The following is a 13,162-nucleotide window of genomic DNA, read 5'->3' as shown; positions in this document are numbered from 1 at the left end:
TTGACTTGAGACCTGATGGGACGTATTAATAGCTAATTTGATAGAAGTTGGTCATATGAGCAAGTGGAGTAACATGAGATCTATTCTCAATTACACAGCACACACAACTTTGGATCTTCTGAATGAATGAATGAATGAATGAATGAATGAGTGGGTGAGTGAATGAATCTTATTTGTTCATTTAAATTATGACTGTATAAATACTAGGTATAAACACAAAATGGCCAGTTTACTTGTTTGAAATGGTGTGGAAAGAAGTAATCTATCCAATTTAAGACAAATGTAGTTACCTCTAACATTGTGTTACTTTATCTATGTTGTCTGTGACTTCCCATGAATAAAAAGGAAGGAAGGACTCACCGGAGACGTCTTCGCCAACATCAAACCGTTGGACTTTTATCCTTCTTACAGTGGAAAACATACAGCCAACCAACACCGTGGAACCTAAAGGAATGAAAGAAAACTTTAACATTTGGCTTCAAGCAACATTTGCAGATGCAACACAATGTGACGTGCGGGCTTAGGGCTCGTTCGGGTTAAAGGTTGAGGGAGGGGCCCTCTTTTTAAACTACTTTTTTCAAAAGGAGTGGGAACAAGCAAGACTTATTTAATTTATTTAATGGGAACATGTAAGACTATTTTTCTTCCCTGGCAAAATTGGATTTGCTGCAATTGCCAATTTCAACAAAGTACAGTGCCAAATCTTGACTTGAGACCTGATAGGACGTATTAAACGCTTAGTTACATAGCTAGGAGTTGGTAATAAGAGCGAGTGGACTAGTGGTGGTTTAATGGATGAATGAATGTTGAAAGTAATTTAAATTATGACTTTGTTTAAATACTAGGTTTTAACAGAACATCTACTGCGCAAAATGGGCAGAGTTTACTTGTTTGAGAAGGGGTGGCTTATTTAAGACTACGATTTATTTAATCTGTTTGTTCCTAGGCAAAATTGGATGTGATGCAATTCCAAATTTCACCACATGAGGGTGCCAAATTTTGACTTGAGCCCTAATAGGACATATTAAACACTGGATTACTACTTTGGATCTTTTCTTATATTACTTTGCAACAACATACTCGGTAAGAGATTAGGCAGTATAATCACTTGTTAACTTAAGAGTGCCCACACTCAATTTACTTATGGTTATGTGTTACATTAATTACTGTTAGGCATCATTTGAGCAGTCTGACCAAATCTTTGAATAGAAGAATTTGTGATTTAAGAAATTATTTATGTTCAGGGTAATCAGATTTGTATATAATTCTAATGGTCGTCTTTTGAAAACTATTCTGAATTACAACTTTGGATCTTTTCTCATATTACTTTGCAACAATATACTCGGTGACAGATTAGGCAGTATAATCGCATATGTTAACTTGAGAGTGCCCACACTCAATTTACTTATGCTTAAGTGTTAAATCAACTACTGTTAAACATGAAATAGGAGGTTTAACATAAATGGAGGAAGAAATGGGTACTCACCATTGTGGCTCCTGGTCAATGATGCGAGCCTCCAACTGATTTGTATATTCATTCTCCTGACGTTGGGAAACGTACAGCCAACCAACACCGAGGAACCTAAAGGAATGAAAGAAAACTTTAACATTTGGCCTCAACCAACATTCGCAGATACAACACAATGTGACGTGCGGGGTGAGGGCTCGTTAGGGTTAAAGGTTGAGGGAAGGGCCCTTGTTTTAAACTACTTTTTCGAAAAGGAGTGCGAACAAGCAAGACTTATTTAATTTATTTAATGGCTTATTTAATTTGTTTCATCTATTTTTGTTCCCAGGCAAAATAGGATTTGCTGCAATTGCAAATTTCAACAAAGTACGGTGCCAAATCTTGACTTGAGACCTGATAGGACGTATTAAACTCATTTAATGGGAAGAAGTAAAACTTATTTAGTTTATTTAATCTATTTTTGTTCCCTGGCAAAATTGGGGAGGATTGGCAAGAAGTAAGACTTATTTAATCTGTTTGTTCCCAGGCAAAATTGGATGTGCTACAATTCCAAATTACACCACATGATGGTGCCAAATTTTGACTTGAGACCTGATAGGACATATTAAACACTTAGTTGAAGTGATACAAATTGATAATAATGCCGAGGGGTGGGCAACATGAATGTTCTGAATTAGACATAGTTTGAATATGCTTTTGAATATTTTTTAGGTAAACACTTTTGCTTCACTTTGAGGAGTGTGATAATCTAACCAAATCTTTGGATTGAAGAATTTGTGATTTAACAAATAGCTTGTTATTATGTTCACGGTAATCACATTTGTATATAATTCTAATGGCCTTCTTTTGAAAAATATTCTGAATTACAACTTTGGATCTTTTCTTATATTACTTTGCAACAATATACTCGGTGAGAGATTAGGCAGTATAATCGCATATGTTAACTTGAGCGTGCCCACACTCAATTTACTTATGGTTATGTGTTAAATCAATTACTGTTAAACATAAAATAGGAGGTGTTTAACATAAATGGAGGAAGAAATGGGTACTCACCATTGGAGCGACTGGTCAATGATGCGAGCCTCCAACTGATTTGTATATTCATTCTCCTGACGGTGGAAAACGTACAGCCGACCAACACCGTGAAACCTAATGGAATGAAAGAAAACTTTAACATTTGGCTTCAAGCAACATTTGCAGATGCAACACAATGTGACGTGCGGGCTTAGGGCTCGTTCGGGTTAAAGGTTGAGGGAGGGGCCCTCGTTTTAAACTACTTTTTTCAAAAGGAGTGGGAACAAGCAAGACTTATTTAATTTATTTAATGGGAACATGTAAGACTATTTTTCTTCCCTGGCAAAATTGGATTTGCTGCAATTGCCAATTTCAACAAAGTACAGTGCCAAATCTTGACTTGAGACCTGATAGGACGTATTAAGCGCTTAGTTAAATTGATAGGAGTTGGTAATAAGAGCGAGTGGACTAACGGTGGTTTAATGGATGAATGAATGTTGAAAGTATTTTAAATTATGACTGTTTAAATACTAGGTATTAACAGAACATCTACTCCGCAAAATGGGCAGTTTACTTGTTTGAGAAGGGGTGGCTTATTTAAGACTACGATTTATTTAATCTGTTTGTTCCCAGGCAAAATTGGATGTGATGCAATTCCAAATTTCACCACATGAGGGTACCAAATTTTGACTTGAGCCCTGATAGAACATATTAAACACTGGATTACTACTTCGGATCTTTTCTTATATTACTTTGCAACAACATACTCGGTAAGAGATTAGGCAGTATAATCACTTGTTAACTTAAGAGTGCCCACACTCAATTTACTTATGGTTATGTGTTACATTAATTACTGTTAGGCATCATTTGAGCAGTCTGACCAAATCTTTGAATAGAAGAATTTGTGATTTAAGAAATTACTTGTGTTCAGGGTAATCAGATTTGTATATAATTCTAATGGTCGTCTTTTGAAAACTATTCTGAATTACAATCTTGGATTATTTCTTATATTACTTTGCAACAATATACTCAGTGACAGATTAGGCAGTATAATTACACATATTAAATTGACAGTGCCCACACACAATTTACTTACGGTTATGTGTTAAATCAATTACTGTTAGACATGAAATAGGAGGTGTTTAACATAAATGGAGGAAGGAAGGGCTACTCACCATTGTAGCGCCTGGTCAATGATGCGAGCCTCCAACTGATGTGTATATTCATTCTTCTTACAGTGGAAAACATACAGCCAACAAACACCATGTAACCTAAAGGAATGAAATTAAACATTAACATTTACCCTCAAGACATTCAAAGATATAAGGCAACGCGACTACGTCGTGTTTGTATCCGCTGTCGCGCTAACGGCCATTTCGCGCCCACGGATTTGAATCTTGGCGGGAGTTTCCCTCCCCTATTGACTTCATTTCGACGGCACATTACTGCGACGTAATACCCGCTTAACTAAAACGGCAAAGTTAAAAGTAGAGTTAAATAAAGTTTTATTTTTAATCAACGCAATAATTTACAACCGTTGACCAGGGAGAATCGTCGAAATTCGGCGTCTATGGCTGGCAGCAGACGCCGAATTCGACGACGGCCCCCCCACTCACTCGCTTTTTTGAGACTACAATAGTACTTGTTTTTAAACACAATGAGTTGTATTTACCGTATACGCTCTAGACGGTCCAGTTGTGAGCAGAAAATAAAGATATTTCTGTTGCTAATCGTCGTGTTTGTATCCGCTACCTCGCTCGCGTCCATTCGCAGCCATCCGCGGCCACGGATTTGAATTTTGGCGGAAGCCACGCCTACTGGCTTCATTTCCGCGTAATACCCGCTTATCTAAAACGGCAAAGTTAAAAGTAGAGTTAAATAAAGTTTTTCTTTTTAAATCAACGCAATCATTTATAACCGTTGACCAGGAAGAATCGTCGAAATTCGGCGTTTGTGGCTGGCAGCAGACGCCGAGCTCGACGCCCGCCACACTCACTTGCTTTTCGGGGCTACAAAAGTACTTCTTTTTAAAAACAATGAGTTGTATTTACCGTGTACGCTCTAGACGGTCCAGTTGCAAGCAGAAAATAAAGACATTTCTGTTGCTAATCGTCGTGTTTGTATCCGCTATCTCGCTCGCGTCCATTCGCAGCCATCGCGGCCACGGATTTGAATTTGGGCGGAAGCCCCGCCTACTGACGTCATTTCCGCGTAAAACCCGCTTATCTAAAACGGCAAAGTTAAAAGTAGAGTTAAATAAAGTTTTTCTTTTTAAATCAACGCAATCATTTAAAACCGTTGACCAGGAAGAATCGTCGAAATTCGGCGTTTGTGGCTGGCAGCAGACGCCGAGCTCGACGCCCGCCACACTCACTCGCTTTTCGGGGCTACAAAAGTACTTCTTTTTAAAAACAATGAGTTGTATTTACCGTGTACGCTCTAGACGGTCCAGTTGCAAGCAGAAAATAAAGACATTTCTGTTGCTAATCGTCGTGTTTGTATCCGCTATCTCGCTCGCGTCCATTCGCAGCCATCGCGGCCACGGATTTGAATTTGGGCGGAAGCCCCGCCTACTGACGTCATTTCCGCGTAATACCCGCTTATCTAAAACGGCAAAGTTAAAAGTAGAGTTAAATAAAGTTTTTCTTTTTAAATCAACGCAATCATTTATAACCGTTGACCAGGAAGAATCGTCGAAATTCGGCGTTTGTGGCTGGCAGCAGACGCCGAGCTCGACGCCCGCCACACTCACTCGCTTTTCGGGGCTACAAAAGTACTTCTTTTTAAAAACAATGAGTTGTATTTACCGTGTACGCTCCAGACGGTCCAGTTGCAAGCAGAAAATAAAGATATTTCTGTTGATAATCGTCATGCTTGTATCCGCTGTCGCGCCCACGGCCATTTCGCGCTCACTGGTTTGAATCTCGGCGGAAGTTTCGCCTATTGACGTCATTTCCGCGGCACATGACTGCGACGTAATATCCGCTTATCTAAAACGGTAAACTTAAAATTAGAGTTAAATAAAGTTTTTCTTTTTTAATCAACGCAATCATTTACAACCGTTGACCAGGAAGAATCGTCGAAATTCGGCGTTTGTGGCTGGGAGCAGACGCAGAGTTCGACGCATCACATGACTGCGACGTAGCAAACGTCATATAGCAACCGCTGTTTTATTTAGTAGACTTACAGATACCACCTCTTACGCATGATGTTGCGGGTTCGACGCCCGTCTCAGCACACTTTCTTTTCTCCCTTGTCTGTATGTACAGGGCTGCCTCAGAAAATTTGAATATTGTGATAAAGTTCTTTATTTTCTGTAATGCAATTAAAAAAACACAAATGTCATACATTCTGGATTCATTAAAAATCAACTGAAATATTGCAAGCCTTTGATTATTTTAATATTGCTGATTATGGCATACAGCTTCAGAAAACTCAAATATCCTATCCCAAAATATTAGAATATTATCCGTCTTCCGTGTTGCGAGCCACGCCCACAGATTTGAATTTCAGCGGAAGTTCCACCCAATGGCGTCATTTCAGCGTCACATGACCGAAATCAAACGTTTGAGTCGATCACATAGCTGTGGAAGACCACATCTCAACTGGATTTGAATTTGGACTTCGACTGCAAGATAACAGAAAACACCAACCAAAGCAGAATTTCGTGTCTATCTTCCCAGAAGATTTTAATTGAAAAAAAAAAGTGCTTCGACTAGTGACGTGTTTAAATAGATGTTATATTGTCTACATTAGGGTACAGTGTTTCATTCAACCTCACAAAGTGCTCAACAATCATCCCACTTGGCTTGTAAAACAATAGGAGAAATGTAGAATTGGTAAAAGTATTTACAAGCCAGTAAATATAAAAATATGCAGCGTATCAACATACGCAGATTATATACAATATATTGGTATTTGTACAAGTGTTTTTTGCAGGCAATAGAGAAAACTTTCTTTGGATTTAAGTGAGGTTAATATCCCATTTAAAAAAAATGCTGAGAATAAAATGACCTTCAGGAGCAAGAATTCCACATGAAGACACAGTTCATTACAAAAATTTCAGATGATTTGATCCCAAATGTGCATCTACTATAGGCGGCAGCATGTGCCAAAAGTCTTCTTGGCGTTTGTGGCCAAGAGGTCCACCGGAGATGTCTTGGGCATGGGTTTCTCCGCTTTCACGTTCTTTTTCACTTCTCTTTGAAAGGAACAAACAATGGCAACACAAAGTCAGTCATCCAAACGAGAGCCGAAGGAAAACAAATGAAAGCAACCTGGCCAGATGGAGCACCGCTTCCACCACGTTGGTTCCATCTTTCGCGCTGGTTTCGAAGAACAAGGCGCCGTACGCCTGCAACAGCACCAGATAATCACGCTCAGACTGAACAAGCTCCAGAAAATGCAAATCAACACTGCAAGAATGCAATTGAACAAACCATAGCCAACTTCTCTCCTTCCAGCGTGCTGACGCAGCGTTTGGCGGGCAACTGCTCCCTCATGTCCACCTTGTTGCCAATAATGCAAACCGGGACTTTGTCCTCCGCGGCATCCTGGACGAAGAGCAGAACACGCCAGTGAGGCGGGCCGTTTTGGTCGGTGGCGGCAACGACAAGTAGCTACCTGAATCTGATCCAGCCAGTCGCGGATGTTGAGGAAGCTGCTCTCAGAAGTCACGTCGTACAAGAGAAAAACTCCGTTGGCTTTGCGGAAGTACGACCTAGCGATACTACGGAACCTGCCGCCAAACAAAAAAGCATTCGTTATCCATTGAGCAAATGAGTAAAGATGAGAAAAAGTATGAGAACAAAGTCAAAACAGGAGCAGGAAAATCTTTTTTCATGAGCAGAATATAAAGCTGCATTTTTATTTTTGCACGAAAACATCTTACAATGTTTTATGCTGACCAATCACAGCTTCTCGACAAAATACACCTTTTAGAAAATAGTCGTATATTATATACTTATCATTCATTTAATTTTCTTAGTATAGTAGTCCAAAGTGGAGAGTCCTTTGTCATATGTTCATTTTTTGGAGCTCCCTCGAGTGGTATGCAAAAGAATCGCTGAAATAAATGCATATTATTGCAGCTTCAAGTTTGAAAAATCCACAAGAGTACAACTTGCAGAAAGGCAGGGGTGGGGCAGGGTTGTTGGGCAATATTTCAAGGTATCGGCCTCTTTTTCGCACAGCTGTACATTGGGTCCTTCCCCGCCCCGCATTGTATTTGTTTCTTTTTGAATGCGAATGATTGCGTCACCTTTCCTGTCCGGCCGTGTCCCATATCTTCAGGTTGGTCTTCTGTCCGTCCACCAGCATCTTCTTGATCTGGAAATCCACCCCTGACACAGAAAAAAAAAACAACAATTGGGCTTCACGTTAGGTCTGGCGTAGCGTACTGCAATGTAGCAAAGCGAGGGTCCGTTCGACTTCCATTGCCAACGTACCCAGCGTGGTCTGCATGTCCGCTCTGAACTGGTTGAGCGCCAGCCGCATCAGGAAGCTGGACTTGCCCGCTCCGGTGTCTCCCGCCAAGACCAGATGGTACATGGGCAAGGCGCCGTCAGGCTCGTCCAGGTCGGCCTTCTGAGCCAAACGTAGCACAAGGGTTAGCGCCGCGTGCTAGGTCGCAAGTCTCCAGAGCGCTTTGATCCCAGTATGTGAACCAACAAAGCCGCCTTGTCAAGGTCAACATACAGTAAGAAGAATAGCTCTCTTTTTTCTTTCATTTAAAAAAGATTTGTTTTGGATTGTCTCGTGAGACTGACGACGTACCTAATAGAACGATACATATATATGGCTAATAAAAGTACATTCTCGCAGGGACTATTTGGTTTTTTTTTTTCACATTTAAATAAAATACGTTTTTAAAATGCAATACTACAGCTTTTTTTTTCTAAAGTGATTTGATTTGGCTTTATTCTCATCATGACTGTGCTAAGATTCCCAAAAAGAAAAGTGTTTCTTTAAACTTCCTCCTTTAATAACTATTAATACATGGTCTATACTCTGGTGACCTTCTTGGAGATTGGATTTTCCTTTTCAATTGCCAAAACCGATTTTTTTCTGCCACCTTTGTTGTTGACTGATCATATTGATCTACTTTAGGGGGGTGAGTGGCGACTACCTCTTTGGCGAAGGCAGACAGCTGCTTTCGCATGGACGACGTCGAACCAAAGCTCTGCGCCAAAGACAGCCCCGCCTCGGAATTGGCGTCCAACAGCTGCGACACAGATGAACACATTGATGACAAGGCTACGTCTGAAGCGGGCACGCCTCGCCCCGTGTCTGACCTCGCAAGAGCAGCTGCGGTGGATGGTCTCTGTGGAGCCTCGGCCGTCGTCCGTGTCCAAGTCCTGGTCCAGGTCGCTGGCTGAGCTCTCAGTGGTGTCCGGGGCCAGCGAGACGCCGCTGTCCAGGTACTTGTCGGCCCACAGGGACACGTTGAACAGGGTGGACAGGGTGGACACGCTGGACTCTGAGCTGCCCCCCACCGCAAGCGCACAAATATTTCATGTACTTGCAATTATTTTTTCACTTTTCCAGTCCTATTTCCAACATACAGTAACTTTTTACTAGCTTTTGTGTTCTTTCACAAACAAAGAAAATGGCAGTGTTTTGTTCATATCTTAGCATCTCCAATTTTTCCATCATTTTGGTTTTTTTTTTAAGCGCAAACATTCCATCACTTTTATGTCATCATCCTATCATGTGGACAAAATGGAAAAGCACCAAATAGTTTCCAGTCACTTTGCCAACGTTAACTTCCTACGAGTTCATTTTAGCTGTCACTTCCTTAAAATCAGCGCAAATAGTTCCAAATACAGATGGCATTATTGAAATGCAGGCAGACCTGTGGTGTTTGAGGGTGCTCTACCTGATGGGCGTGGTCTGCCGAGCAGGCGCTTCATTCTTAGCAGGGAGCTGCAAGGACAGAAGGAGACAAACAACAGGTCAACTCAGGTCAGGTCAGGTCAGGTCAGGTCAGGCAACTTTGGCTCAGGGTTTTTGCGCCAAATGGACTCCGGCAGACTTGCCTTGCGTCTGGCTTCGGACGCCAACTCGGAGCGCAGGCTGGCGTTCCTGTCGGACAACTGCTTGTTCAAGTCCCTGCCAAGAAACGTCAGGTGATCCTTTCAACACCTCTTTTGGGGGACAATTTGTTTTTTGTTTTTTTTATTTGAAAGGGACCCGGCAAAGAACACAGCCCTAACGACGGCCGGCAACTTCCCGTGACGTTTGACGTCATTTCCTGGTCTACTAGCGATGCTAATTTTTGCTAAAAAAAAAGGCCAGAATAAAAGTTAGTTTGATGCATGTTTCACGACAACCGGAAAGCGGATTTGGACATTTGCACACAAACGAATAATTAAATACAAAAATCAAAGTAGAATTAAGTGACCCTAACAGAATAATTGGCTGCACTATGCCACATTGAGCATCCTGTCACAATGGCTATGAAAAATAGCATGAAGAACTAAACTTTTTTTTTTTTTTTTCCACCATATACTCCAAGTCATCCAGGTCGTGGTTGAGTCGAGGCAACGTGACACAAACGTTCAAAAACGACTTTGAATTCATTGGAAGAAAAATAAAGAAGTAAAATTGAGCAAAAAGGATAAATGTGCTCTGTCACAACCAGAAAGTCCTGCTCCCTGCTTTCTGGATGTGGCCTATCGCAGACACTTACTGGAGAATCTGGACTTGACTGGCGTAAGACTCGTACTCAATCACCATCTTCTTTAATTCGTTTGTTTCTCTGCGGCCACAAACGCAAACGTGAGGACGTGAGAATCAAAAGGCAGTTTGGCGCTTCCGCTCGACGGCGGTGCTGCTGCTGCTGACCGTTGGTACTGAGCCTGTTGGTCGGCGTACATCTTCTTGAGCTCGTCTAGCTCGGAGCGCAGCGCACCCACGTCGCTCTGGGCCCGCAGCAGCCACGAGCGCAGCGTTTTGTTCTCCTGAGAAAACATGTGAGCTGAGTGAGGGTGAGCGACCCCTAACCCCGCTCGCTCCAAATGAACTCATCTGGAAAAGTTGGCCCACGCGTCTGCTGACTTCCGGTTCCTCCTCCTCCTCGGAGGGGGCCAAGCGAGACTCTGCTCGACTCCACGCACAAAAACCCTTCAGAAGTCAACTCGGCTGCCGTGCCTGCCACTGGTGGCTTATTTGCACACGCAGCAATGACTTTGTTAAGAAAAGCTTCAAATAGCTGAGGAGCGCGCTTCGATCCATCCATTTTCTATAGCGCTTGTCCCCACAGGGGTGCTGGAGCCTATCCTAGCAGTCATCGGGCAGGGGGCGGGGGACACCCCGAAATGGGTTACCAGCCAAATGCTGAATGGAAATCATTTCCTTCTACTTTGTAGTTGTTTGCCTGCACCACTCACTCAATGCAATGCCAATGAAACATTGAGACATCACCGTACGAACGTTTGAGGTGACTCCTGATTCCGTGTCGGGCTCTGTCCTAGAACCTGTTTTTCCGGACACCGCCGTGCAAGAGAATCTAATTCAAAGGACTTGTTCGAGCAAGAGATGCAAGAACTAAAAATAAACGTCATCAAGTCCAAATTTAGATGGCAACGGTTTGCCGCTTCATTCCATGATGCAAGTTCCACACTATAGCCAACTTGGAGTGACGTGTCGAAAGAGCCAATCAGATTGGACCCGTAAAGGAAAGAAAGCCGCTGGGTTTTTTTGTTTGGGGGGAGCTCGGCACCCTTGGAATTTTGACTGCGTGAAAAGCAACTAAACCAGAACGCGACTTGTTTTCTTGCTGTCAGGTACACGAGTTGAACGTAAACTCCCACAACAGTCTTGATTTTGCACAAATGACATACTTTTGCCACAGCTGCCTGTTGTGTTTCTCTTGTGGAGAATATCTATCTATAATATACTATACCAGAAGCTACTGGCCGGTCGGTCGGTGGTTGTTGCGTTTTGGCCCACCTGTGACAGTCGCTCTGCCGTAGCCCGCAGGTCGGCAATCTGGTTCTCGTCTTTCCTCTGCACGTTGCACAGGGCTTGTTCCATTTTTTTGCGCTCCTTTGGACACAAAAGCCAAGCGGTCAGAGAAAGTCAATCCGTCATCACCGGAGCCCCTTTGAAGAGGAAGCGAGCGAGCGCCAATCCCTTCTTACGACTTTGGATGCGAGGCTGCTGTTTGGATTGAAACGCAGCCCTCACCTCAGCCCTGGCTCTTTCCTTCGTGCCCGCGAGTCGCTCCTGCGTGTCATCCTCGAGTTCCAAAAGCCGGCTGTCGTTCATGTCCTCCGCTCTGCGTCCACACAATGGAAAAGTCAAATGGGAAACGTGGCCGCACCAGATATGCGGCCGGCTAAAGATAGACCTGCATCCGGATGCGAGTTGAGGACAAAACAGGTGCGGCGGCAGCGGCGACGGTAGCCACACGTAGCACCGCTTCCTTGAGCGAGGAATGTCACTTGACGCTTCACGTCACTTGACGCTCCAAAAATTCCCAGGGCTGAGCATGGAAAGTGGCTTTTGACGGCCTCGCGTCGCACCACTTCCTTGAGCAAGGAATGTCGCTTGACGCTTTACGTCACGCTCCAAAAATTCCCAGGGCTGACCACGGAAAGTGGGTTTCTGCACTCGTCAGGTGCTTTGTACGCTTGTACAATTCCAACAACTATTTCCTGACGCTGAGCCGCCGAGTGTCAGCAAATGAAAACGATGACTTTTTCCCTCTTCTGACACGCTGCCCTTCCTCTTTTAAATGGGTCAGATGCTCAATTTGAAAAACGTTTGACTGTATCTAATACGTAATTAGTTTCATGACACAAAAGCAAATCTATCCCTGATGAATCACATTATGATTGGAAATGTGTATTTCTTAATGGAATAGAAAAAATACATCAATTGAGTGATACTTTCTCAAAGGCAATTTTTACATTCCCAAGACCAAAAAAGAAAGATAAATTTTTTGATGAATGATCCTATTTGATTTAATTGGTTCCCGGCCCATCTGCAACCATCACGAGGGGGTTAAAAAAAAAAAAAAAAAAAAAAAAAAAAAAAAAGACATTCCAGCTCTAATTTGCATCTTTGTTCCTTATGAAGATAGACTAATAATTTGAACTTTTGAGTGAGACTGTCGGAGCAAAGTATCCCCTAGAAAAATGTTTATGAATGGATTTGTATTTTTTGTATCCAATATTGCACGGTATGTATTCTTCTCCATATGGTGCAATGAAGCGAGCTCACCTTTCCGACAGAGCACATTCCGCATCGAACCCGACCGCGAAGTCCATCCCCGGCGGCGAGGCCGTCACGCTCCACATCTGGAACACCTCGTGAAACCTGGACGCAAAGCTGCCGAAGTCGATGCAACTTTCGTCGTCCGTGTCGAAGTTGCCAAACAACGTCTGTACCTCGGAGTCGGCCACGTTGAGCTCCCGGCACACCACCGTGAAGTCGTCCAACTCGATTTTACCGGACTGGTTGACGTCACAGGCGCAGAAGAGTCTCTGGAGGTTGATCTGCTCCATTTTCCACGCACAGCTTCAAAACGTCAAGCGGCGACTTGTCGTCACATTTTGAAAAGCACGAGCAAACAATTCACAAGTCACCCAGAAACCCACGCACGCGGATCCGAACAAGCTTTCCGACTCGTTACTTCCGCTACCGCGCACAGCAAATAAATACATTCGATTTGCT

General features: G+C 43.0%; 2 protein-coding genes across 4 annotated transcripts; both read right to left on the bottom strand.

The window, feature by feature from the left end:
- Positions 1 to 27: 27 nt before the first annotated feature.
- LOC148397224 (uncharacterized) lies at positions 28 to 5,414 on the bottom strand. 3 transcript variants are annotated; one of them, XR_015859144.1, is made up of 5 exons: positions 4,534 to 5,275; positions 3,658 to 3,753; positions 2,522 to 2,617; positions 1,487 to 1,582; positions 28 to 444 (listed from the first exon to the last, which is right to left on the bottom strand). XR_015859144.1 is itself a non-coding variant. In XM_088379436.1 (5 exons), the coding sequence occupies exons 1-5, from the start codon at positions 5,382 to 5,384 to the stop codon at positions 381 to 383; spliced, it is 447 nt and encodes a 148-aa protein (XP_088235562.1). In that variant the 5' UTR covers positions 5,385 to 5,414; the 3' UTR covers positions 28 to 380. The 3 variants fall into 3 exon arrangements, 1 of the variants encoding a protein (XP_088235562.1); XR_015859145.1 differs by lacking the exon at positions 4,534 to 5,275 and adding an exon at positions 4,155 to 4,363; XM_088379436.1 differs by lacking the exon at positions 4,534 to 5,275 and adding an exon at positions 5,290 to 5,414.
- A 731-nt stretch (positions 5,415 to 6,145) lies between these two features.
- On the bottom strand, positions 6,146 to 13,121 carry rasef2 (RAS and EF-hand domain containing 2). Its single transcript, XM_088378263.1, has 15 exons — positions 12,710 to 13,121; positions 11,672 to 11,762; positions 11,435 to 11,530; positions 10,328 to 10,443; positions 10,173 to 10,241; positions 9,520 to 9,592; positions 9,360 to 9,406; positions 8,776 to 8,965; positions 8,610 to 8,705; positions 7,930 to 8,068; positions 7,743 to 7,824; positions 7,106 to 7,220; positions 6,922 to 7,035; positions 6,760 to 6,836; positions 6,146 to 6,683 (listed from the first exon to the last, which is right to left on the bottom strand). The coding sequence occupies exons 1-15, from the start codon at positions 12,991 to 12,993 to the stop codon at positions 6,575 to 6,577; spliced, it is 1,698 nt and encodes a 565-aa protein (XP_088234389.1). The 5' UTR covers positions 12,994 to 13,121; the 3' UTR covers positions 6,146 to 6,574.
- Positions 13,122 to 13,162: the final 41 nt, after the last annotated feature.

The sequence above is a fragment of the Syngnathus floridae genome, chromosome 6, assembly GCF_059516105.1.
Source record: "Syngnathus floridae isolate MCC-2025c chromosome 6, RoL_Sflo_1.0, whole genome shotgun sequence".
NCBI lineage: Eukaryota > Metazoa > Chordata > Actinopteri > Syngnathiformes > Syngnathidae > Syngnathus > Syngnathus floridae.
Note: the sequence above shows the minus strand (reverse complement) of the source record. Positions and strands in the feature narration are given on the sequence as shown.

Excerpts from the sequence above, each read along its gene's own strand:
- LOC148397224 (XM_088379436.1), bottom strand. The coding sequence starts at position 5,384 with ATGGCCGTGGGCGCGACAGCGGATACAAGCATGACGATTATCAACAGA. Across the intron at positions 2,618-3,657 it reads ATTGACCAGGCGCTACAATG|GTTTCACGGTGTTGGTCGGC; the intron begins GTGAGTAGCCCT and ends TCATTCCATTAG. Across the intron at positions 1,583-2,521 it reads ATTGACCAGTCGCTCCAATG|GTTCCTCGGTGTTGGTTGGC; the intron begins GTGAGTACCCAT and ends TCATTCCTTTAG.
- rasef2 (XM_088378263.1), bottom strand. The coding sequence starts at position 12,993 with ATGGAGCAGATCAACCTCCAGAGACTCTTCTGCGCCTGTGACGTCAAC. Across the intron at positions 9,593-10,172 it reads AGTCAAGTCCAGATTCTCCA|GGACTTGAACAAGCAGTTGT; the intron begins GTAAGTGTCTGC and ends GTTTCTTGGCAG. Across the intron at positions 7,036-7,105 it reads ACTGGCTGGATCAGATTCAG|GATGCCGCGGAGGACAAAGT; the intron begins GTAGCTACTTGT and ends CTCTTCGTCCAG.